Source organism: Anastrepha ludens, chromosome 4 (genome assembly GCF_028408465.1).
Source record: "Anastrepha ludens isolate Willacy chromosome 4, idAnaLude1.1, whole genome shotgun sequence".
NCBI classification, from domain to species: Eukaryota; Metazoa; Arthropoda; class Insecta; order Diptera; family Tephritidae; genus Anastrepha; species Anastrepha ludens.
In genome coordinates, this window is record NC_071500.1 from 57,335,617 (window position 1) to 57,360,524 (window position 24,908).

A 24,908-nucleotide genomic window follows, 5' to 3' on the forward strand; every position below is an offset into this window, starting at 1 on the left:
CGTGAAAAAATGAAGAAGCTTTCGTCTGATGTCGAAAATAGTATTATTAGCCTAACTGAAAGTGGCTGTTCGACTCGTGCTATTGCAGATCAGCTTAAGATTTCCCATTCAGTGGTGTCCAAGGTCCAAAAACCCAAAAACATTATTAAAGGCCGTAAACGCCTCTTAAAAGACTCTGACGCCAGACTAATGATGTCAAAAATGAGATCTGATAAGTTCCTAACACCAAAGAAGGCATCTATGGACATAGGAAAAGACGTGAGTCGGTGGACAGCTAGAAGAGCACTGGCTAAGATTGGATATGTGGCAAGTGTGAAAAAAAATAAACCAGCTCTATCCGAGAATGTCAAGGCTCGATTGAAATTCGCCCGGGAACACAGAAACTGGACTCTAGATGACTGGAAACGTGTTATCTGGTCAGATGAATCCAAGTTCAACCGTTTTGAGTCGGATGGCAAGCAATACTATTGGCATAGGCCCGGCGACAAGCTTCAAAAACACCATGAGAAGCAAACCGTCAAGCATGGAGGAGGCAATGTCAAAGTTTGGGGATGCTTCACTTGGTGGCACATTGGACCATTACAGCAAATTGATGGTATAATGTTAAAAGAAGACTACCTCAATATTTTGCAAACCCAACTATCAAATTTTCTGGACAAGTGTGCATATCCCGAAGAGGAAATTACTTTTCAACAAGATGGGGACCCGAAGCACACTGCCAAAATTGTCCGCGAATGGTTAAAAAGCCAAAATTTTAAGTTGATGGAGTGGGCAGCTCAAAGTCCCGACCTCAATCCGATTGAGAACCTGTGGTCAATCGTGAAGCGACGGCTCGGGCAATATCAATCAGCGCCATCCAACCTAGACGATCTTTGGAAGCGTGTAGAACTGGAACGGAACCGAATTCCAAAAGAAACCATAGAGAAGTTGGCCGAGAGTATGCCAAACCGAATAAAAGGTGTAATAGCTAATAAGGGTCTGTGGACAAAATATTAATTTCATATCATATTTCATTTTGTTCACTAAAGGTGCAAAATTGTACACATGCGAGTTGTTTTGGTTTTTTTTTGTTTGAATATTTTGCTAATTCTGTTTTGTTTTTATCATATACGGCAATTTGTTAAGAATTAAAGACATATTATTAGAACAAAAGGTTTTTTTGATTTGCTTCATTCGTTTGCATTTTATTGGCCCACAAAGTTGAGAATGTCAACTATGGAAACACTTTTGCTCCCTACTGTATATGGTGACTTATGTTATGCTAATAACATATATACAAGTATTTATATATTACCTCAATTTTACTGTCACAACATAAAACTTTTTCCATAATCCAAGGGGTGAGGGTGACATACCCAACTGTCGTTTAATCGATGCTAACAATTAGCAAACCACTCTGCAAAAGATAACATAAATACATGGTTAATTTAAGGAAAACAATGCAATTGCAAATTATTATTTTCAACATCAGTTTGGATTTAGTGTCATTTAACAGTCAAATGATGGGGAATCCGAAAATATCTCATCATTAAGAATTACAATATAAATTTTTTAAATTAATTTTACTTACATCAAGGAAAATTCATCAGAAGTAATTTGTGTCGATCTAGAAAAAAAAAGAGATGTATTGTATTAAAAAAAATATTTTTAAAATATATTTTGCATAAATGCAGTATTTAGTTAATTCATCAGCAATTTTATTTTGCGTTGGATAATGGGACAGTTCTCTTCATGGTAAATCGAAGCGAGCTGGGTCAAAGTTTCATCATTGAATTATGTATATTAACAAAAGCATAACGTAAGCTTTTATAAACTCGATTTATATTTACCTTAATTTCCTTAAGATCCCATTAAAAACAGGCATAAATCATTGGTGTGCACATCTAGAACAAAAGAAAAACATATTTGAAAATTCATATTTACAATTTATGATATTATAATGCAAATTAGTTCGTCAGCAATTTTATTTTGCGTTGGATAATGGGACAGTTCTCTTCATAGTAAATCGAAGCGAGCTGGGTCAAAGTTTCATCAGATAATTTTGTATATTTATACATTGGTTTTCTACGAAAAATATATTTACCTGATTTATACCACATCATTCGGTCAAATTGGCATCTCTCTATCTGTAAGAGAAAAATAATAATTTTAATTTCTTCGCTAGGTAAAAATTCAGCATTAAAAAATAAGGAAAAGTAATCAGATAGGATTTAGTGTCATTTAACAGTCAAATGATGGGGAATCCGAAAATATATCATCATCCAAGTTGAATTCACAAGAATACATGAAAAATATTAACATACCTGATTTATATTTTGGGAGTCCACCTCTCTCACGTTCTCCGTCTTAAGAAATAGCGGGTATATGGTACTGAAAGGTAAAAAATCAAAAATTAAGTTTAATTATATTAAGAAAATATAAACAAGTTTATTCAAAAATCCAATCAGTGATCTAATTTTGCGTTGGTTAAGGAACAGTTATCTTCAATGTATTTTCAAAGCGAGCTGGGTAAGTTATCATCATTTGAGTTAAGCAATGTGAACAAGGTCACAAGGGTCTCTCCTAAAAAAAATTTAACTTACCTTATAAATGCATAGAAACATAAAGACAACGCACTTTCGCCATTCAATATTAAGGAACTGCAACAAAATAAACAAAATATTTTATTAAGATAAAAAAACAACAAAAAATATAAAAAACTATAATATATTAAAAAAAAATCAGTTCTACTATCTATTTTGTAAAACTTACATCAAGATTCAAGTTACAATAAAAGTTATCATCAAATTAATCTTAAGAATTTTTTGGAGTTCGTCACTCTTACTTACCAAATGGCATTATCCACTTCAAAGTATTTAGCAGGTAGAATTTTCTCTGCAAAAAAGAAAGATACTAAATTTATATTTCAGCATTTAGTTAAATCATATACAATTTAGCAAATTTAATCAGATAAAAGTTCACATCAAAACCATTTTCAAGAGTAGCAAATAATTCGATTACATCATGAAAAAATTCGAGACAAGGATTTATATAAAAAATGTATTAATACAAACCTTGATAAGACAGAAACATCCATTTGCTTAAATTATATACATAATGCCCATCATTGTCGGCTTTGCTCTTAGAATCTTTTGTGCCCTCTACTCTTCATAATATTGAGCGTTAATATAATCTGAAACAATAAAAAAAATCAGTTAGAAAAATAAATCTTTAGACTGCAAAAAACAATTTCTTGTGAAACCAAATCAGAAAGTATTGTCATCAAATCTTTTCAAGAGTAGCAAATAAAAATGGAACATCATGAGCTTCACAAGATAAACATCGAATACAATAAAATACCATAACTTACCTTCTATTTAAGTAGTGTATCCATGGAAAAATCCAACTTACTGCAACAAAAAAAAGTCAACATTATTAAGAGTTCACAAAGATCAAATATTATTTTATTGAAAGTTCGTGCATCAGAAAAAATTTGGCATCATTAACTTAAAATCAGCGACGAAAAATATTGAGAACATCATATTAAATTGCACAAACTTAACAAAAATACTAATTATAGAAAAAATGCTTTACCTTTGTAACTGTAATGTCGGGATACCACCTTAGAAGAATTTACATCTGAAAAGAAAAATCGGAACGTCTTCCCTTCTATCTATCTTTCCACCTTTGCAAAAATAAATACAAGCTGTTATTTAAATTTTTCTACAAAACTCCCATATATGAGAGCTTTGGTGGTTTTCTTTTCTTTATATCTTCTACATTATAAAATGAATGTTTTGTAATTAAATTTTTTGTTTAAACTGATTCCTGAACGGGTGGTTCGTAACCTTCGGGTCTTTCGACAACAGCACCTTCTGCCGAAACTACAGCATCAGTGCCTTTGCCACCACCATCCCCGTGCAATTCTAACAATTTGGACAGATCAAAACGTGGCTTCTTCAACACCTTAACTTTACGAATGTAAACATCATGCAATGGGTAGATACGTTGACATTTCTTTTCGATGTCCTTGGCAATGGAATCAAGTGCGAGCTTGTTTACCAATTGCTTCAAATCAGAACTGGTCACATCGTTGGTGATGATATCAGTCATTTTTGAGCGAATGTTACGCACTTGAGACTGTTGAGCGTAGCAAGTTTTACGCTGAGATTGTTGATCCTTGGCGGTGAAACCAATGCAGAAAACACGCAACATGTAGCCGTCAGTGGTCTTAGCCTCGACAATGGCTTCGATGAGGGTTTGCCATTTCTTTACCATTGACCTAAAAAAAAACACAACAAATATAAGATCATTTTAAATGTATATATGTATATTATGTACATAATATACAGTGGTACTGGTAAAAATGTCTACAAGCTAATCCCTAAATGGGGACGTTGAAGCAGCCCCTCAGGGTGCCGCTTGCAGTTATTTTTAATTTTGGAGCATCGTAGAGACAAAACACAATAAATATGTGCAGATTTGTCTGAATTATACGTCCGTATAAAAGTATATCTATATAACCTCACTTTTTCATTATTTGTGCTGCACAAAATTATGCACATACATACGTGAATGTATGTATTTATATATGTACATAGCATTCTAAGCACGTTTCTTCACTGCGGTAATAATCATTAGCTTCCTTGATCCAATCACTTTATTTTTCTTACCTGTACTTATCTGTGGTCAAATCCATGCCGTGGAAATTGCAGAGCACGTTGCGGTCCTGAACATCTTCAGCAATCAAACGGAATTTGCGGAATGAACGATCAGAGTCATTGTCGTTCTGCAAATCGGCCAGCGACACTTCGAACACACGGCCCTTCAAGTAGTCAGAAGCGATTCTCTGACCTTGGGTGCGGTTCACTAAAGTTTTACCAATCTGGCGTGTTACAAACATGTTTGGAGCTTTCACATCGTACCAATCTTTGCGGGAGAAGGGATCTACTACCTTCTTTTTACCACCTTTTTTACCTCCTTTAGAGAGACCCTTATTTTTACCGACCGCCATCTTCAGTGCTCAAAGCGGAAAAAGATCGAATCACGTTGACGTCGTAATGTCAAAAGAAGGAAACCACAAATGGCTACCACTGAAGTGTAACTAGTATTGTGCTGCCATCGTTTTAAAAATATATAGGGGTTTCACAAGACCCGTCAAGACCAATAGTCGTCCATATGAGCTGTGTTTTTTATCCGCATATGTACCTATCTGCCCTTAAAGTATGAATGAAACAATAAGCGTACAGTTTTATATGTGCTTGTAAAATCAAATTATTTTTATCTGTTTTAAGCAATTTTTTTCTCATTTGCTTTCGACATTATTTCTTATATCATTTGGGACCAGGACTTTCGGTGATTATAGTTTTAATTAGATTAGATTAGATTATTTACGAGGTTTGCACTTCGACCTTATGGTTTTTTGTAGCCTCTAATCATCACAGTACCTCATCCGGACCCTGTTCCATTACTAAACTCAAGATAGAGTTGGGTTAGATTGAGCGTGCCTTTCTTCTGGCTGGATTGGTCAATATGTCTTAATTTTTTTAATTTAATTACTTATTTTGAACTGTATAAGCTGTATTTTGTTATGATTATCTGATTCGGCAATGATATTTTTTAGAGCTAGGCTGGACTATCAAATGGAATTAATTTACAGTTTGTGAAAAGATACTTGTATTTCGAATTTATAAAATTTTTTGTAACAACCTCTGAACACCTCCATATTATTATTCGGGTTATCGACATATGGCAGCACAAGAAAGGGGAATGCCAGAAGCAAAAACTTCGTAGGAATATCAAATTAACTTCAAATCAGAATTAAGTTTACAAGAAGTGCTGAAGAGGCAACGGGAGGCTGTCAAAATATTTGTGTATAGAAAACTACGAAAGTCAAACGAAAACAAATATACCTGTTTTCTGAAAAAATTTAAGTTCGATCGATAAATTAATGTCCTTGTTTTGTTAAGTGGGTTCTGTAAGTTGTGATTGTAGTAGAAAGGAGGTAAATAACTAAGAACCTCATTAGACCCGGAGGGGACCATTAAGGTCCATTTGAAAATGTCACAAAGCGCAGTTCCTGTACCTCGTAGAAGTGGAGCTGCAGAAACTCCAAGATTTGGCGATGCTACAGAATGGGAAGCGCGCGAGGTAAACATCTTAGCATTATATATAAGCATATTTGTGTATATAACAGTTATAAATGTATCAGGCCCAAAGGCAGCGCGAACTGGACGAAGCACGGGCTCGAGCTGCCCAAATGGAAAAGACAATGAAATGGTGGTCAGATTGCACAGCTAATTGGCGCGAAAAATGGAGCAAGGTATGTATCATTTTTGATGCCGGTATATAACTTACCATAGTCACGATTCGATGTTTATAAACAAGTAAATTTGTTAAATCGATATACACCTACCTACATATCTACAACTAAAATGCTAACATTCGGTACAGGTACGCACCGAACGCAATAAAGCTCGAGAAGAAGCCAAACAGTTGAGGGCAAATCTTGATATAGCCATGAAGGAATCCAATTCGTATAAGCGAGAGAAAAATGACCTCGAGATGCAGATATCTCAACTCAAAAAAGAAATGGAAAAAGTCCACACACTAATGATGAAACATGCCGATCAATTTCATAAAGCAGGGTAACCAAATAAAATCTTCTGGGAAATTGTTTGTGCAAAAATACAATACATGCATATGTTCGCATTTTAGGATGTGTGATGTGTCTGAAGATGTTGAAGCGAATGGACGTGATGTTACCTGCTCGCCAGATATTTCCTCTGATGGTTTAAAAAATGTAAACAGCGAAGATGGATTGGTACATTTGGAATACATATTTAAAGGGAGCAAACAATTGTATTTAATATTTTAGGTCACTAAGGCAATTTGCAATGATATTAAAGATTTGGACATTGAAGAATATGTGCTAAAGGGCGCAGTGCCGAAAAATGTTTCTGACATAGGTACGTATTTGTTAAATTTGTATACCAATATTAATACATACGGAATTTTAAATGTACCAGATGAAGTGTCGGCTGAAGAAAAACGTCTGATTCAGCAATTATCTAAAGATGACTTTGATGAAGAGTATTTGCTTCAGAAAATTTCTATGCTTCAATTGCGTTTAGATGAAGGGCAGAAGACGGTGCAAGCAGAAAGAGAGTGAGTAGTTTTTATGTCTATATTTATGTGTTGCAACATTTGATTTGATTTGTGGAATACTAAATCAATTACTTTTGTTGTTGTTGTTGTTGTTTTAACAGCATAGTTAGCCCTGTCAGTGTAAGTATATCATCGGTCGTCTTCGTCTAGCTCATCTAGGGGTAGGCCCAGGAAACATGCTGTTTCGACAGGTAGGGTCCAGAGGGAGAGGGGGGTTAGATGAGTCTGATTGAGGGGGCATGTGAAGAGGTGGTTAGTGTCGTGCGGGGTACCTTCACATGCCGGACATGTGTTTGGTATGTCGGGGTCGATTCTGGATAAGTAGGAGTTTAACCTGCTACAATATCCAGAACGTAATTGTGCCATTCCCATGGCAGCCGGTTCTACGTTACCGGAATGACTCGGGTTTTTCCCGACCAAGGGCTGCCGCCCCAGTACACTAGCCCTGTCTAGTGTATCGTATATCAATTACTTCTGTTCGTGCATATTGCCAAAGTTGTAAAGATGAAGTAAAAAATTGTCTTGCAATTGTTGTAACAGCACAAAACATTTTAAAGGAATTTCAAGGGGTACTGCTGTAGTTTCCCTTTCGATAATGTAGACCTGAGCTTCGAGGGATCGTGCTTGTTTTTTTCATCCTGAGTTCTTTGATAGATGGACCCTTGACGGACACTTAAGTTATATGTTTATTGTCGTACATACTGGCAGCTGTGCCTTCTGGGGTCTTTGAGCCATTTGTGTAGCAATGTAGGGTATCACTAAATTAAAGCAAAATGAAATCAGATTAACTTACAATTCTCACAATGTGCCCTTTGCGTCCGTTTGCAAGTTTTCATGGCGCACAATTCAAAATCAAACGATCAAGAATAGTTTTTAAAAAACGACGTACATACCTACATACTGAAGATACGCTGCAATCTAAAAGTCCAGCTGAATTACTGGAAAAAGTTCAGGATTTCTCGACTATTCCTGTAGATACTGCAACAGTAAGAATTTAAAAAGTCAGTAACGTAATAATTATTTACAAAAAAACAAAACTGATGTTTGCATGAACATACGAATTCAACGATGTGAATAACTCATTCAATGAAAAATGCAGATACCCACATTTTAAACTAGGATTATACACAGCTATTTTTCTTACTGTAAAACTAGTACAAGTAAAAATGTATTTGCATAGTAAAAATTTGCAATATCACTTGTGATGAAATGGTACTCTTTCGCTCTCTTTTCGCCCTTTTTGTGTATGAAAATATTGAAACAATTATTACAAATTTCATTTTACTAATTAAATTTTTTATATTTACAGAGAAAAAAATATTTTACACAAAACGATTGAAAAATTAACTTTAGAGATACAAGAAGTACGAGATCGTCAAGAAGAGCTGCGTCTTGCTAAGCAGGTGATGAACAATTGAAATTACTAAAATAAATGAGTTCCTTCATAAATAACCCTATCGTTTTATAGGAAGCTGTACGTGAATTGCTGACACTACAGGAACAACACCGTGCTGAAATGCGTATAATAAATAATTCATTGCAAGAAGAATCTGCGTCGCGAGAAAATTTGGAAAGACGTTTGGCAGAACTACGAACTGAGGTAAATCCCAGAGAATATTAATTGAACAATAGTTATTTTTTACTAAATTAGTTAATTACTACTTTTTATGTAGTTGGAACGCCTACAGGCTGAAAATGCTTCCGAATGGGGTAAACGTGAGCGTCTCGAAACTGAGAAACTTGCGTTGGAGCGCGATAACAAAAAGTTACGAGCTGAAGTACGTGATTATCAAGAGCGTTCCGAACGTAAAGGGCGTCCCATGCAGGCGAATGACGTTGAAGTACGCGCGCTACAACAAGAGTTGTCAGATCGCAATAAAGAAATTAGTGAGATTAAACTATCACATTCCAAATTGAAGAAACTTTTAGCCGAAACTAATACAGAGTTAGGACATGCCGTACGTCGAGCAGAACAATATGAAGCTGAGGTATGTACTCTATTTGACCTTTACAAATGAATTATGTGCATATATCCATATATAAAAACTGAGAGTTTCTACTTTCCATTACAAAATACCTCCTCTAATGAAAGAAAATATTAGTCCGAATTGAGAAATTAAAAAGTGTGAATTTTAAAAGTATCAAAATTATTTTATTATGATCTATTTGCGGATATTTCCAATCTTAGTGGTCTTTTAAAGTATAGATACATAAAAAATAAATGCAGATAAATACGAACATATCAATCGAATTTTAATTAGCGAACGCTGCTATTCCTGTAATACCACGTCCAAGAATAAGCGCATGAATATCGTGTGTTCCTTCATATGTATTGACCGCTTCCAAATTCATGCAATGTCGTATAACATGATATTCATCGGATATACCATTACCACCAAGAACATCACGCATAGTGCGAGCAATATCTAGAGCCTTTCCAGAATTATTTCGTTTGATAAGTGAAATCATTTCAGGAGTATGCAGTTTCTGATCCTTAAGGCGCCCCACTTGTAGACAAGCTTGTAAACCTAATGCTATATCGGTTAGTGCATCAGCAAATTTCTTTTGTATCAATTGATTTGCGGCCAGTGGACGCTTAAATTGTTTCCGATCTAGTGTATATTGGCGCGCTATTTCCAAGCATGACTCCGCTGCACCTAATGCACCCCAAGCAATGCCATAGCGCGCATTGTTCAAACAGCCGAATGGTCCCTTAAAACCCTCCACATTTGGTAATAGATTGCCTTCCGGCACATGTAAATCGTCCATCAGTATCATTCCGGTGGTGGAGGCACGTAGTGAGAATTTCCCTTCAATTACAGGTGTGGATAAGCCCTTTTTAGATTGTGCCCGATCTACTATGAAGCCTCGCACTTTGCCATCTTCGCATTTTGCCCATATAATGATAACATCCGCAATTGGCGAGTTTGTTATCCATGTTTTCGAACCATTTATAATGTATGATTTACTGGCACTATCATATTTCGCACGCGTCTCCATACCGGCTGGGTCGCTACCATGATTTGGTTCAGTTAAACCAAATGCCCCTATAAACAATTAAAATTCATAAATATTAGTTTTCTAATGTAGATGTTAGAAATAATAGCAAGACCGTTATTTTGGAGAATTAATCTTAAGTCTATTTGTTTGCATGTCTTGATTTTCTATACAGCAACTGGTGAGTTTTCCCTTCAATCGGTTTTACGTTAATAGAGCCATCCGAATTCATATCCGACCAAAAACTGTCTAGTAACATTCCCTAAAAAGTATTGTTGTTTTATGTTGTTACAATAAAAAAAACTAACTACCGCCGTAGCAATGTGCACAAGTGAAGAATATTCGGATTTGGCAGCGGATTGCTCTCTTTCAGTTAAGATGTTCCAGTGTTAATGTTAAGTTCCAGTGTTAATGTCCGTGTAGAATGCAACCCTTTCGAAACCGACTGGAACAGCAAAGGAAGCTCTTTATGGAAATGTATCTCTATGCTTAGCCATAAAAACTACTTAGCAAATATGTTACCTTTTTTAGCCCGGCGCATCGAAACTACTACATTAACTGCCTTCACTTACATAATTGCATATCATGGACGAATTTATATATAATTCGTGCTTACACCCTTTTTTTCGGGCGAGCTCTTCATCTTACTTGTGGTGTTCGTCTTGATGTTGTTCCACAAATGGAACAGCCAACTACGAACGCTGATATTTTTTTATAAGGAGTTTTTTCATGGTAGGAATACACTATTAGGTTTGTCATGCCAAGGGGCGATCGCTATTAGGAGAAAACTTTCTATCATTTTGGGGTTTCATGCGCGGAGATTCGAACCTAGGCACTCCCGAATGGTAATCACGTACCATCTCTTTCATTAATGGCGACCGCGGAAGATTTTACTTATACTTACATCATTTGTATCTATTTTCTACCAAAAGGTTTACCACATACCAATAAGTTTGCCCTGAGACATACGGGGTAGATAAGTTTCCTTCTGCACAGCAGAACCATAATCGAAAATTGCTCCCATCACCAGCGAACTCTGCACGCTCAAGGCAGATCGATAAGCCGAATCTACACGTTCTATCTCTCTGGCCAGCAAACCGTAAGCCACACTTGATACACCGGCACAGCCATAACCTTGTAGTGTACAACCCAAAGCACCAAAACTGCCAATTTCTTCCATAATTTCTTTGTGGAACACCTCATTGCGATTGGCAGCAGTTATACGCTGCAACAGACTTGTTTGACAATAACTACGGAATGCGTCTCGTATAGCGATCTCATCTTCGGTCAGCTGTGATTCTAAATTGAGTGGATCATGCCAATCGAATTTTGGTGGATCCGCTGTGGTTGCAAATTTTTTGGCAAAAACTGTTCTTGCATAGAGTTGTGGTGTCGGACGCAATGCCGATAGGAGGTATTTTGTAATCATTATCAACTGTATTTTTATCTGCTCAAAATCTTTAGTAATTTATTACACTACTTGCAATGATTATTTGTTTGTTCCCCATACATTTAATCTTCTTATTAAATGTGTCAACACCGCTTGCGTGCTCTTCTACGATTGTTCACTTAAAACAGTGGCCAATTTAAATCTTGCGATAATATTTTTCGTAAATACTATCTTCAAAAAATATACTCATTCTACATTCCTATAAGTATGATCTTAAATGTTATGAATTTCATACTGTAGATTGTAATACAAGGCGAATTGAATATCTGTTATGGTGCTCACACTCACCAACGTAAACGTACGCCCGTATCAGCTGAGACGATTAAACTAATGATAGCCCCATGTGAATCAATTCTCACCACCGTTTCGTTCCGTAGTATCGTAGATCGTTGTTTCATCGTGATACGGGCGTACGATTACGTTGGTGACTTTGAGTACAATCATTTTATCATTCTTGATTGAAATACCATTGAAGATCAAGGCAAATTGAGTATCAAAGGGGCCCTTAAAAAACAGTTTATTTTTCGCGATTTTGACAAGTCTGATGTCAGCTCCCTTCGCTGCCGTGTGTTAAATTCTGAAAGCACAAGTTATTATAAAATATTCAAATGCAGTTTGTTTGCGTTTTTATGCCGAAGACGGCGTGGTAAGAAAGTATGTGTGTGTGCGTATATTTGTTTGTGAAGAAGAAAGGTAGGCAAAAGCAATGGAAACAACCAAACACAAGAATTATACGCACGCACACATACTTTCTAGCCTCGACGTCTTCCGCATAAAAACGCATAAAACTGCGTTTGGAGGCTTTATATTCATTTGTGCTTTAACAATTTAACACACGGCACTTCGTTTGCATTAGTTTAAGTAGTTTTAATCACAAAAATCACAATATTACCAAGCCATTCACTGAATTTTCACAAACATGCAATTTCTCCTACTTTTGTTTGTTTTGAATTGCGAAGGGAGCTGACGTCAGACTTGTCAAAATCGCGAAAAATAAGGTAAGGGTTTTTAATGGCGCCACCTCCACTACTCAATTCGCCTTGAATCATTGTTGCATATGACCCCATTTACACGATGTCTCCACTGGAAGGGAAACATTTTGTTCGGGGGTGAAGGACGGCCGCGGAAGAGAGAAGGGAATTTGTCTCCTGTACTGGCGACACGCTTTGTGCTTCTTATTCGTATTTCCAATCTTAAAGCAATTTTTGACAGTTGCTTCATTCGTTTTCTTCTTTCGTGGAAGAAAGTTCTAAGTTATGTGTTGGTTTTCAAGCAAACGGAAGATAACAACGATGACAAACATACAAACGCTGCTTGGGAAATGCACAATTATTTTTGCTAGTAAAGTAGTATAATTTAAAATAGTTATGGGACATGTTTATGTTGATTTCTAATTTTTCCCTGCATTTCTAGATACTCAGTTTAATTTTAAGTTAATTATTTACATATGAAGTATTTTTAATTTAATTTTTTTTATTCAAGTATAAGAATTTATAAATATATTTCAATAAAAAAACCAACAAATTATTTATTATTTAACCAGTTTGCATTTTTCATTCATATATTTAAGAAACTGTTGTCGAACGCTCTCTGCTTTACATGTAAGCGCGTGCTAGAATACATCCGAATCAGACGATGCTAAAGTATTAAATGTCAAAATGTCGCCGAAAACATTTCTGCCCGTGTGCCCGCGAATGAGACATGAAAAGAGAATTTCCAGTGTTTCCCTTCCAGTGGAGACATCGTGTAAATGGGGTGTATTATGCAAGGTGGATTTAATAAGGTGACAGCATTCACCCAGCTGAATTTTTCGCCGTAGGTATGGCTTACGTCAAAATGATATGCTTTGTTTGTATGTATTGGTATGTTTCCATTCGTATGTTTACATTTGCTTGCTGATTTTGACATGATGCTTGCACCAAACGCAACAACAAATACATGTAGGGTTTTACTTATATGTGTTTGCTGTCACCTGTAATAAATTCGCCTTGATATTATGCATACGAATGAATACAAGGTGATAGCGGTAGATCTTATATGAATTCTCCTTGAATTCGTAAAATAACCATAGCACCGAGATTTATTGACAAGTTTTGACAATTTATTTGTGTCATATATAAATTTTTTATGAAAATACATGTATGTAAGTTATTCTCCTATAAAACCCTATAAATCCAATGGGTATTGTTTAGTACAATGTGACGTGGACAATTTTAGGCAAAGTACAATAATTTATTTAATGAAACTTTGTGGAGATGTTAGGGAGTGGTTCAGGAATAACCTTTACAACTCCCAATTTTCAGAAATAATAGTTTTGCAATTTTTGGTCCTTCAGGAACTTCACTATAATTTGGCACATTATAAAGTATATTTTTCTAAACTCCACTTTAATTCATAAAATATACAGTCACACGGATGTTTTTACTCGTATTAGAAATATTTCTATGAAAATTAAATGCAAAGCATTTATCAATATCAATACTTTACAATTTCAAACGAGAACATCAATTCATTGGAATTGACAACAGTACCATGTTGCCAGATGCCTGCAAATGAAGATTAAAATACGAACAAAAGTGAAGTTGTAGCAAAGTTACTGCTACAACAACAACAGAAGGGAAGTATTTCAATTTAGTGTCCTGCCTTCATACTACACGCATGCATATGACGTTTTAATTTTTGGTTTAATGATTTTAACGTGGAAAGTAGTTCTACGTAAAAATATTGTGGATAGCGTAGCCGGGGTTGGACTGATGAGGGTTATTATTGTGAAGAGCGCCCGAAGGCAGCCCACGCGGATAGGAATTCTATGCAAAAATACTGTGGATGGCGTAGCCGGAGTTGGACTGAGAAGGGTTAATTTTTGGAGCGCGCCCGAAGATCGCCCACGCGAAAAGGAGTTCTATGCAAAAACCACGAATACCCCTTTGTAAAGCTTATTGAAGCAATACAATACAATTATAAACTGTACTTTTTAGTTTTTAATTACTTTATTATTTTTTCTGATACCTTTTATATCATTCTTTTCAAGTTTCGGTGAGTCATATGCGTGTTTAATATAATCCAGACAAAGGCGTGGTTTTTATTCCGAATTTTCTTCTGCGACGCATTTTGTCATTTAAAACAATGTTTATATTTTCAAAAATATTTCTATGTTCTAAACATAAGCAAAAAATACTCCAGATATACAAACATCCTTCCAGTGAATGTCTCTGCATTCGAACTTCATTCTTATTTGAGGTGTCTGGCAACATCAAATTTTCGCAAAATTACACAACTCTAACAATAAATTTCTTAAAAACTAAAGGGTTTTTCAATTGGCGCGGATCGATTTTGGCGCCCTGTGGCAGCCATTTTGTTTTGGTGACATCACTCAAATCTTTTGTTTATTATTCAGTTGCTTATGCCAAATCATCATGGCAAGTTGCACGATTGAACAGCACGTTCAAATGATAAAACTTTATTATCAAAATGAGTGTTCTTTAACGCAAACGTTGCGCGCATTGCGCCCATTTTTCGGTAGACGTGGTGGCCCTTCCAATTTCTTATGGCTTATATTGAACCATATAGACCTAGACGACACAGCAAACGCCATTTTATTCCATTTCAACATCTACCCGCCCTTATTGAAAAACCCTTTATAAGCATCCGGGTGCTGTTTTCCCTATCCCTAACCCCCCTATTCTACTTTTTTTCAAAGCGTGTTGCGTAATGTTAAATATTTTCCAATCCAAATTTCGAACTTTGTGCTATTACAACATTACACTTTTTAATCAGAATTTTTAGAAAATTCCGAGTATGTTGTTTTGTAGCCCACTCAATTTTGGTAATAATAAATTTAATTTGGCAAATTTGAAGTTTCTCAAAAAACGCGTTGATTTTTGAATATTTTTCTTATTTTTTGCTGACGGGCATTCCTTTCCATATTAAAAAAGGAGAAACTATTAGTTCTTTATTTTCGGCCAACACGTTAACATCTACTATATGTACTACGTACATTAAGGGTGTCTCATCAAAACAAGTTGCGGTTTATAAAGTTTGCTATATTATATTTGTTATATTACATTTTGAGACTTTGCGCCAGTTCGGAAAAATATTGAGATTTATGTGAGCTGGACCTACTTGAAAATACCTAAAAAAATCCAGCTTTTTATAAATATATATACTTAGCTTTGAAAATATAAAAAAAAAACCATCAGACGAGAGAAGAGTTTTAGCTTGAAATGAATCAATGATCAATGGAATCAAAATAATGAGATTTTTGGTACGTTCATTTCGGTTAGGCTCCCGTAAATCTTAATAGTATTTATCATAAATATTGGGTATGGGAATAAGTTTCCGCCCTCGCTGCTGATACTATTTTTGTGTTCGCTCAAGTAATTTACTTGTGATTTGAAGGTGTCGCAGTAGTTGAAAATCGTTTCAAACGTAAAGATCCTTTTTTTATTTGACGTCAAAAATGTCTACGTTCGTCCCGAAAAAAACAGCATTTGCGGGAAGTGAAGCTTCAGAATGAGCTTTTAAAGAAAAGTGCAGCTGATACGTGCCGTATATTGATCAATATTTACGGTAATCACGTTCCATCAAATGCAATTTGGAGAGTGGTTTCGACGCTTCAAAAGTGGCAATTTAGACGTGAGTGATAAAGATCGCGAGGGGGCACCGAAAAAAGTCGAAGATACTCAACGCATGTCGAACCCTTACCGATATATCTAAAGAGTTTGATGTTGATAGATCAACCGTCGGTAAACGTTTGCACGCGATGGGAATGGTCCAGAAACCAAGTAACTGGGTGCCACATCAATTGAAGGAGAGGGATGTCGAGAACGTTTGGTGAAGTGTGAGATGCTTTTTAAACGGCAGAAAAGAAAAGGTTTCTGCATCGCATCGTCATTGGCAATGAAAAATGGATCTATTATGATAACCGTAAGCGTTGACAAAGTTGAAGCCTGCCAGGTGAACCAGGTCCATCGACAGCGAAAGAAAACGTTCATGCTTCAAAGATTATGTTGTGCATCTGGTGGGATCAGAAGGGTGTCATCTGAAACCATCACTGGCGATCGTTACCGACTGCAGCTAATGCGATTGAATCGAGCTCTCAAAGAAAAACGGCCGGAATGGAACGGTAGACATGACAAACTGTTTTTGCTGCATGACAACGCCAGACCACACGTTGCTAAATCGGTCCAGAAATATTTAGAGGGGCTAAATTGGGAAATCTCGCCCCACCCGCCGTATTCCCCAGACATTGCACCGTCGGATTACCATCTGTTCCGATCGATGCAGTCAGCCCTTATTGGGGAGCGGTTCACTTCTAACGAGAGCATCACAAACTGGCTCAATGAATGGATCAAGTCAAAGGAACTCGAATTTTTCGTCAGAGGAATCCGTATGCTGGCTAAAAGATGCTGCCATAATATCATGTATTATTTAATACCCAATTATTCCCATACCAATAATTTGGCGGAAGTCTTGGAATATAATAAATCTTATAATGCATCCTAATGTGCATATAATAAGTAAGTTGAAAAGTTAGAAGCAAGAGCAGCAGGGAAAGATTTTTCCTCAATAAAAATTGTTCATTAATATAAATGAGGAGCTCATCAAGTGAGTCTATCAGAACAATATTAAATCAGTAAAACAGATTGTACTAACAAATCTTCAAGAAAACTAATAAAAATGTATATTTACATATTAAAAAAAAAAATCAACAATTAATAGATTTTTTAAATATTATATATTATAAAAAAAACTCTTTTGTATTATTAATTTAAAAGGTAAAATCTGAATCTTCGGCCGCCGTAGCCGAATGGGTTGGTGCGTGACTACCATTCGGAATTCAGAGAGAGAACGTTGGTTCGAATCTCGGTGAAAGACTAAAATTAATAAAAAGTTTTTTCTAATAGCGGTCGCCCCTCGGCATGCAATGGCAAACTCCGAGTGTATTTCTGCCATAAAAAAGCTCCTCATAGAAAATATCTGCCGTTTGGAGGCAGCTTGAAACTGTGGGTCCCTCCATTTGTGGAACAACATCAAGACGCACACCGCAAATAGGAGGACGAGCTCGGCTAAACACCCAAAAAAGGGAGTACGCGCCAATTATATATGTATATATATATAAAATCTGAATTAAAAGTTAACGTTTCTATTCTATTATTTCTTAAAATACTTATTTCAATAGAATATCTGTGAGATTATATTACTTTATTTGATTTCATTATAAAATAAATCATTTAATTTAGTACTAGATATAAGGAAAAAATCGATGGCCTGTGCAAGTATTGTGTTCGCAAAATGGGGAAACTATTCAACAGTTAATGTTATAATGGTGTTTTTTAAGGCAGTTTATTTATTTCCAAACTTTCTGCTATGAAAATCAAGTCACGATCAATTAAAATGCATAGGAAACGCTGACCGTGGTAGACAAAAGCCACTTCTGTAAATGATAAACCTCCGAGTGCATTTATAAAATGAAAAAAACTCCTCCTCATAAAGAACCATTTGCCATTCGAAGATGGTGTAAACCTGTAGGGCCCTCCATTTGGGGAAACTATTCAACAGTTAATGTTATAATGGTGCTTTTTAAGGCAGTTTATTTATTTCCAAACTTTCTGCTATGAAAATCAAGTCACGATCAAATAAAATGCATAGGAAACCCTGACCGTGGTAAACAAAAGCCACTTCTGTAAGTGATAAACCTCCGAGTGCATTTATAAAATGAAAAAAACTCCTCCTCATAAAGAACCATTTGCCATTCGAAGGTGGTGTAAACCTGTAGGGCCCTCCATTTGTGGACGAAAGTCTTACACCTCAAATTGGAGAAAACACAAACATCCAATAAAGGGTGTAGTAGACCAATGCTTTGAGTACAAATATTTTTTTACAATTCGTAATTTCTAATTTTTTTTAGCTATAAATAAAAACTTATTGTTAACTGTTGTTTTAGGTAAAACGTTTACGTCAGCGAGTGGAAGAGTTGAAACGTGAATTAGCTGGTGCTGAAGATGAATTAGATTCGGCTGTAAATCAAGTACGCCGCTTGCAACGCACCAATGACGAATTAGTTGGCCAAACCGAAGGACTGCAAGTGCAAATACAACATTTACAAACCAGGTTTGTCATTATCTAATAAAGTTAACATTTCACAATTTGTTTGCTCTAAAGTCGAAGTGTTGGCGCTTTTTTAAACCCTTGTATGTATTAACTGTTTAAAAAGGTTACATTTTCAATTAACATTTCGGATTGCTGCTTCTTGTAATGGATACTTTTTGTCTAAATCGAAACGCTTACGGTTTACTCATTCCAAACACATTTATATACATAAATATGTACATTAAATATATAAAATGTAAGACGTGCACACAGTCCTCAATTGCGCACCATCGGTGGTGTACAGTTGCGCAACAAGATCGCTGTAGAAATTCCTAGTGAATGCTTGCCCAATATTAATGATCTACGTCAGATTTTCGATGATCAACCAGCTGGTAGTCGTCATAGCCACAATGCGGCTAGTAGTTTACCAAATGGTGGTGGTGTTGCCGAAGTGGCCATTCCGAAACGCTCAAGTCACACTGAACGTACCTTGATGCAACAAACCAGCACTTTTTTCGATGCAAAACCGTCACATTTGGAAGAGAATATATTTGAGTCGAAATCGCGTAATCTCGAATTCGAGCGTGCCAAACAAAAATTTGATAATCCATCACATCTACAGCACCAACATCATCACCGCCAGCGCGAGCAGCGTGAACGATCATCGGGTAGATTTGCTGGTGGTCAAGCTGGCCAACAACAACAGACTGGTGGTAATCGCTCTAATCTGGCATTGCCACTAAAAACGACCACCAACTCGGGCATGGTCATTAGCGGTGGCGGGAGTGGCAGTGGCAGCGCGAGTTTGAATTCGAATTCGATTGCGACTTCGAATTCAAATCCTAATACAAGTAAAGATGATATAAATCGCCAATTATTTAATGATGATCATTCGCATTCCTCGACGTCTGGTGGTGGCAGTGTTGGTGTAGCAGGTGTGGTCGGTATTGGTGGTACTGCTAGTGCCGCCAGCACTGGCCAATATGCCAGAATGGATGCTGGTAATGGCGGCGGAGGTAGTGCTTGTGGCAGTTATGCAAGGAACAGTATTAATTTAGATGGCCTCAAAGTGTCTGATGATGAGGTAAGCACTGCACACATGTGACTTGGGAAACTCTTGATTTCTGATTGCATTCGGGCGTGTATTTTATTTGTGCCTGAATATTTTTTTTTTTATTTTTTATTTTATTTACAGTGATTTATAAAAACAATACTAATAACTTTTATTAACAAATCTTATTTAAAGTTGTATGCGTTTAAGTGTATGTAAGTATGCTTTGAGTTTATTTTAGTATCACAAATATATGTACATACCTATATACAGCTATGGACAGAGGAATAGCCCATTTTCCCACAATAGCATATAAAAATGATTATTTTTACTGGACGATCTAGTAGAACAATTATTTTTGCTCAAATTATATTCTTCTATTTCGGTATTATAAAAAAAACGCAAAATAAATAACAATTTAATATCTAAAATTTTAAGGAGCTCGAAAAATCGGAATGAAAGAGACACTGAATAGCGCTCTTTTAGCGATCAGCAAGAAAAACAGAAATTAGTTATTTAAAATTGGTAAATTTTGTTTATTAATTACTTATATATATGTGTATATATATACCTAATATATATGTATATAATTGGTGCGCACACCCTTTTTGGGTGTTTGACCGCGCTCCTTCTCCTTTTTGTGTTGAGCGTCTTGATGTTGGTCCACAAATGGAGGGACCAACAGTTTCAAGCCGACTCGGAACGGTAGATATTTTTTTAGGAGGAGCTTTGTCATGGCAGAAATACACTGGGAAGTTTGCTATTGCCTGCCGAGGGGCGACCGCTATTAGAAAACACTTTTTATTAATATTGGTGTTTCACCGAGATTCAAACTTACGTTCTCTCTAAATTCCGAATGGTAGTCACGCTCCAACCCATACGACTATTGACTAATATGTGCCTACTATTCGGAAGTGTATATGTTAAATCTCTATGCATGAAACACCGAAATGATAAGAACAGTTTTTTCTAATACCGGTCGCCCCTCGGCAGGAAATAGGAAACCTCCGAGTGTATTTCTGTCATGAGAAAGTACCTCATAAAAAAGAACATTTTTCATTCGAAGTCGGCTTTACACTGTAGGTCCCTCAATTTGTGGATCAACATCAAGACGCACACCACAAATAGGGGAAGGAGCTAGGCCAAACACCAAAAAATGGTTTAAGCGCCAATTATAGATTTAAAAGGAAAACAATTTTTTAAAGGAAACAAATATGTATATTTATAATTATAACCAACCAGAATTTACCGAAAAAATTACTTATGATTGAAATATAACTGTGTTATTTTGTTGTCCAACGCAACAGTATGCATTTCGAGTAAAACATGGCAAAAATTTATTAAAAATTAACGGTACTTATTATACTATCATTGGCATAAAAATATGTAAGAATATCAGTTAATCGTCTAAGAAATAACTATTCATATAGGGGATACCTTAAGTATGCTATTTCTATGTCCGTAGCTGTTTTTTTTTTTTTTTTTTGTAAAAATATTCGTAAATAAAAACTTAATATTTATATTCTTTGCTTATATTTACCACAGCTATAATCTTTGGTTTTTATTTTTTCTCCACACACTAATATTCGCAAAACGCCTGATAAATCCTAAATATCATAAAACTTTATGTAAAATCTATAGTAAAATTTAATTTAATTTCACAGACTCCGTAATTACGGCTCAACGAGCTTACTACTAGACGATGAAACTGAAGGAAACAGTGATGAGGGAATTTAAATCATCGATCGATTTTAAACACTAAAAATATATAATCATATATTTAAAAGCAATAACATAAAAGTATTCCACATTCGACTATTTAAATAAATATAATATATATACATATATTCATACATACATACTTCTAAAGTTAGTTTTAAGCTATACTAATTTGTTCATGATTTTCTTGAATATATGCAACAAACTACATACATATGTCGCCTTTTTCATTTAACTGCATGATATGCTCCAAAGTAAAAAGGATGTTTTAAAAATAAGAAGTATGAGTTTTGACAATTAAATTTTGTATTATATTTAAAATCATCCCTTTCCGACTCAATGTCGCATAAGTATTTTATATTGTGGCAGGAATTTCTTCACAATTTTACACATTACACTCCATAAATAAATATATGTATATACATACATATGTACTTCTATATTTAGTTTTAAGCTATGTCTACCATTTTATAATATGCATTTACATACATTTACATACGATCAACCAAATATTCAAAACGTGAAGGATGCAGGTAGTTGTCTGAATTAACGATGTGGCCCGGTAGAATAAACTCTTCGTTGGCAATGCAATTGCATTGATACTTAATGAGTTTTGTTTACCATAGTCTAGTGCCTTCCAATCGTACTTGGATTATTCTGGATCATATTGAAAACAAGGAGTCCGTTGTCCTTTGAAAGCTGAATTCCACGTCATTTCATTTAAGATGCAATAATTCCGCCTATATTCGTCTGAAATGCATGGAATATAGACAGTGCATCAGTGAAAGATCTACTTTTTCGACGCATGTAATTGTCAATAAAAATTCCTATTTTTGAAAAGCGCACTTTGCTTTGGAATGCATATTTTATATTTACTCAGTGTACGCCAAAAAGCGCCAAAGCGAATCTGAAAAAGTAGCTACTAAGAATTTTAAAGCCCGTATACTTTTTACACAGAATGTGTGACTATTATGAAACTAAATTTACTATATTCATACTCACTCAAATAGTGGCTTTTAAATTAATAGCAGCGCAATATATTTTAAAGTTTTGACCATTTATTAAATTTTTATTTAATTTAATTTGGAAAAATAAACAAATTTTCAGAAAAATCTCAAATTATCAATTATCAATTTCTAGGTATGCAGTTTTGTAATAATAAAGTGCCGTGTTTTTTACGCACATATGTATTTGCACTTGTAGAAACAAAACAAAAACGCATATCGACCATTGTTCATAATTTGTAAAAATATTTGGCATAACTGTTCAATAAATATCAAATTGCAAAACACATCAGACACTTTGGAAGAATCGATTTCATCCGCAACCACATGGTGACACAAAATGAATAACTCTAACGGAAGATGTATAATTTTTGCAAATTTTTGCTAGACAGCTTCATCATACAAACAGACAAACAAAAAGAGCGAAAAGGTCCAAAGAAAGATTTACATCACTCAAATCATTTTGTTTTTATTAAGTGAAAGTTTTTCAAAAACAAAATTGATGATTAGTTTTGGGTTACCTTGCATTTCGTAAGCGCATACAAAACTGTGCGCTTATTGCTTCATACAAATTTTACGCATGTGCGCGTAAAAAGACACAGCTAATGTTGTGGAAGCTTAAACTTCGCCATGGCACTAATTTAAATTACACAAGCTAGCACTATATATTTACATATACAACTTACATACATACATATTAATGTTTGACGATTGCTGAAAAGAGGAAATTAATTGAAAAAGTAGAAGGAGGTGAGAAGAAAAGCGATGTGGGTTTTTCTGACTATGTTTAAGTGGATGAAGATGTTACTGTCTTAGGATTACTAACCGATGGCGACATTTTATCGGACAGATACGAATAAAAAGAGCGACGATGAAGATGAAGACGATACATCAGAACCTTTGGCAGAGGTGTCAGTTAAGTTAGCAAGAGCCTCATTCGATAACTAGATTTTTCTCCTTAAAAAATTGATTGAAAAGTCTAAGCAGCAGCAATGTGCTTCGAAGCACTTCCGTATATACCTATATATATATATATATTATATATAATAATATACATATAATTGGCGCGTACACCCGTTTTGGGTGTAAAACATTAGCAGTTAAATAAAAACACTTGATAATTCGAAGTTTTATTTATTTTCTCTCAAGTATGGTTTCTTTAGTATTTTCTGGTATTTTCTTGTTTATTTTTACAATGAATATAACTCTTAATGTCCTATGTCTCACTAAGGATTGATGACCGGAAGAAACGATTACACCTCTATGGTTTTAATTCGCATTCAGTAAGTTCAAACGCTTTTTAAAACGTGTAAAAAGGTTTTCAATTTTAAGAAGAGTTGAGAGAAGAAGATTTAATATTCTTCATAACCTTAAATGGAGCCAAAAATTAAATTTGCACTTTCAACTTATCAAATTTTATAAGAGTAAAAAAATTTTCATTAGCACTAAAATCTTCTCAGAGTGACCTTTTTTAACCTTTTTTTGTTTAATAATATAGTTTGTTTTTTTACTTAAAGTTTCGGTAGCTTTAAATTTATAAAAAGAAAGAAACACGAAACTTAAAAATGTTTGCATTTTGGGTATAAAAAAGCATTCAATTTATTGTGAAGAGCAAATGGTTGGCAACACTGCACAACTCGGCAAACTCGACGTCACGCACTATTGATGGGCGCAATCTTCTTTCTATCATTCTTGTAAATAATGCTTAGGGCGAAGCTCAAAATTGCTCAAAATTCGTGTTGATTTTTGATAATTTTTTTGTTGACGGTGTATTTTTTTATATGTAAGAAAATAAATAAAAAATTTCAAAAATCAATGCGAAGCTTGAGCGACTTTAAACTAGCGGGCCTATTATTTTAACCGCCACTGCATATATGTATCATACTTACATAAATAGTCTTTATAATCCGGGAGCCAGGGGTCGATTTTGGACTGCGTTTATATGCCGTTAAATTATTGACTATACTTGTGATTTAGCTTTCAAGAATAACGAAAGTGAACGTCAGCTGGCGCACCCGCGGTGGGTGTGATTGTGGGAGGGTACGAAATGTACGGTAAAAAAATGTCTACCAACTCATTTAAAACCGGTTGAAAATTGTTTGTGTATTGTTGACATTTAGTAGAATAAAAAAAAATAGTGAGCTGCGCCGTAGAGGTTGGAAAATACGTCAGCTGAATAGGCGAACATTTTTCGATACGTTTCGCAGCATCCCACGCACGTACCCACCGCTACTGGACCAGCTGACGGTTCGTTTCGTCATCCATTGGATGACGTCTGCCTTCAGTATTAAAATCAGTCGGAATGAAATGATGAGGTCAAAATGATCCCTGGCTCCCGGACTATTAAGACTTCGATTCGAATAAGTGCATATTGGGGCTCGCTGCACACAATCGTATTGAAAAGTATTAAAATAGTTTTCCAAAAATACACATATATATACATATATAT

General features: G+C 35.3%; 3 protein-coding genes across 5 annotated transcripts; 1 reads left to right on the forward strand and 2 right to left on the reverse strand.

The window, feature by feature from the left end:
- Positions 1 to 3,688: 3,688 nt before the first annotated feature.
- On the reverse strand, positions 3,689 to 5,047 carry LOC128862467 (40S ribosomal protein S3a). Its single transcript, XM_054101112.1, has 2 exons — positions 4,653 to 5,047; positions 3,689 to 4,261 (listed from the first exon to the last, which is right to left on the reverse strand). The coding sequence occupies exons 1-2, from the start codon at positions 4,991 to 4,993 to the stop codon at positions 3,796 to 3,798; spliced, it is 807 nt and encodes a 268-aa protein (XP_053957087.1). The 5' UTR covers positions 4,994 to 5,047; the 3' UTR covers positions 3,689 to 3,795.
- A 720-nt stretch (positions 5,048 to 5,767) lies between these two features.
- On the forward strand, positions 5,768 to 21,592 carry LOC128862468 (coiled-coil domain-containing protein 102A). 3 transcript variants are annotated; one of them, XM_054101113.1, is made up of 12 exons: positions 5,768 to 6,129; positions 6,191 to 6,301; positions 6,433 to 6,626; positions 6,697 to 6,802; positions 6,857 to 6,947; positions 7,008 to 7,146; positions 8,456 to 8,549; positions 8,615 to 8,746; positions 8,820 to 9,134; positions 18,540 to 18,706; positions 18,947 to 19,769; positions 21,401 to 21,592. In XM_054101113.1, exons 1-12 carry the CDS (start codon positions 6,040 to 6,042, stop codon positions 21,407 to 21,409), a joined length of 2,271 nt encoding a protein of 756 aa, XP_053957088.1. In that variant the 5' UTR covers positions 5,768 to 6,039; the 3' UTR covers positions 21,410 to 21,592. The 3 variants fall into 3 exon arrangements, with proteins under 3 accessions (XP_053957088.1, XP_053957089.1, XP_053957091.1); XM_054101114.1 differs by lacking the exon at positions 21,401 to 21,592 and adding an exon at positions 19,881 to 21,210; XM_054101116.1 differs by lacking the exon at positions 18,947 to 19,769 and having other exon boundaries at positions 5,778 to 6,129; positions 21,401 to 21,580.
- LOC128862469 (glutaryl-CoA dehydrogenase, mitochondrial) lies at positions 9,277 to 11,833 on the reverse strand. The gene is made up of 2 exons (XM_054101117.1): positions 11,089 to 11,833; positions 9,277 to 10,193 (listed from the first exon to the last, which is right to left on the reverse strand). The coding sequence occupies exons 1-2, from the start codon at positions 11,570 to 11,572 to the stop codon at positions 9,400 to 9,402; spliced, it is 1,278 nt and encodes a 425-aa protein (XP_053957092.1). The 5' UTR covers positions 11,573 to 11,833; the 3' UTR covers positions 9,277 to 9,399.
- Positions 21,593 to 24,908: the final 3,316 nt, after the last annotated feature.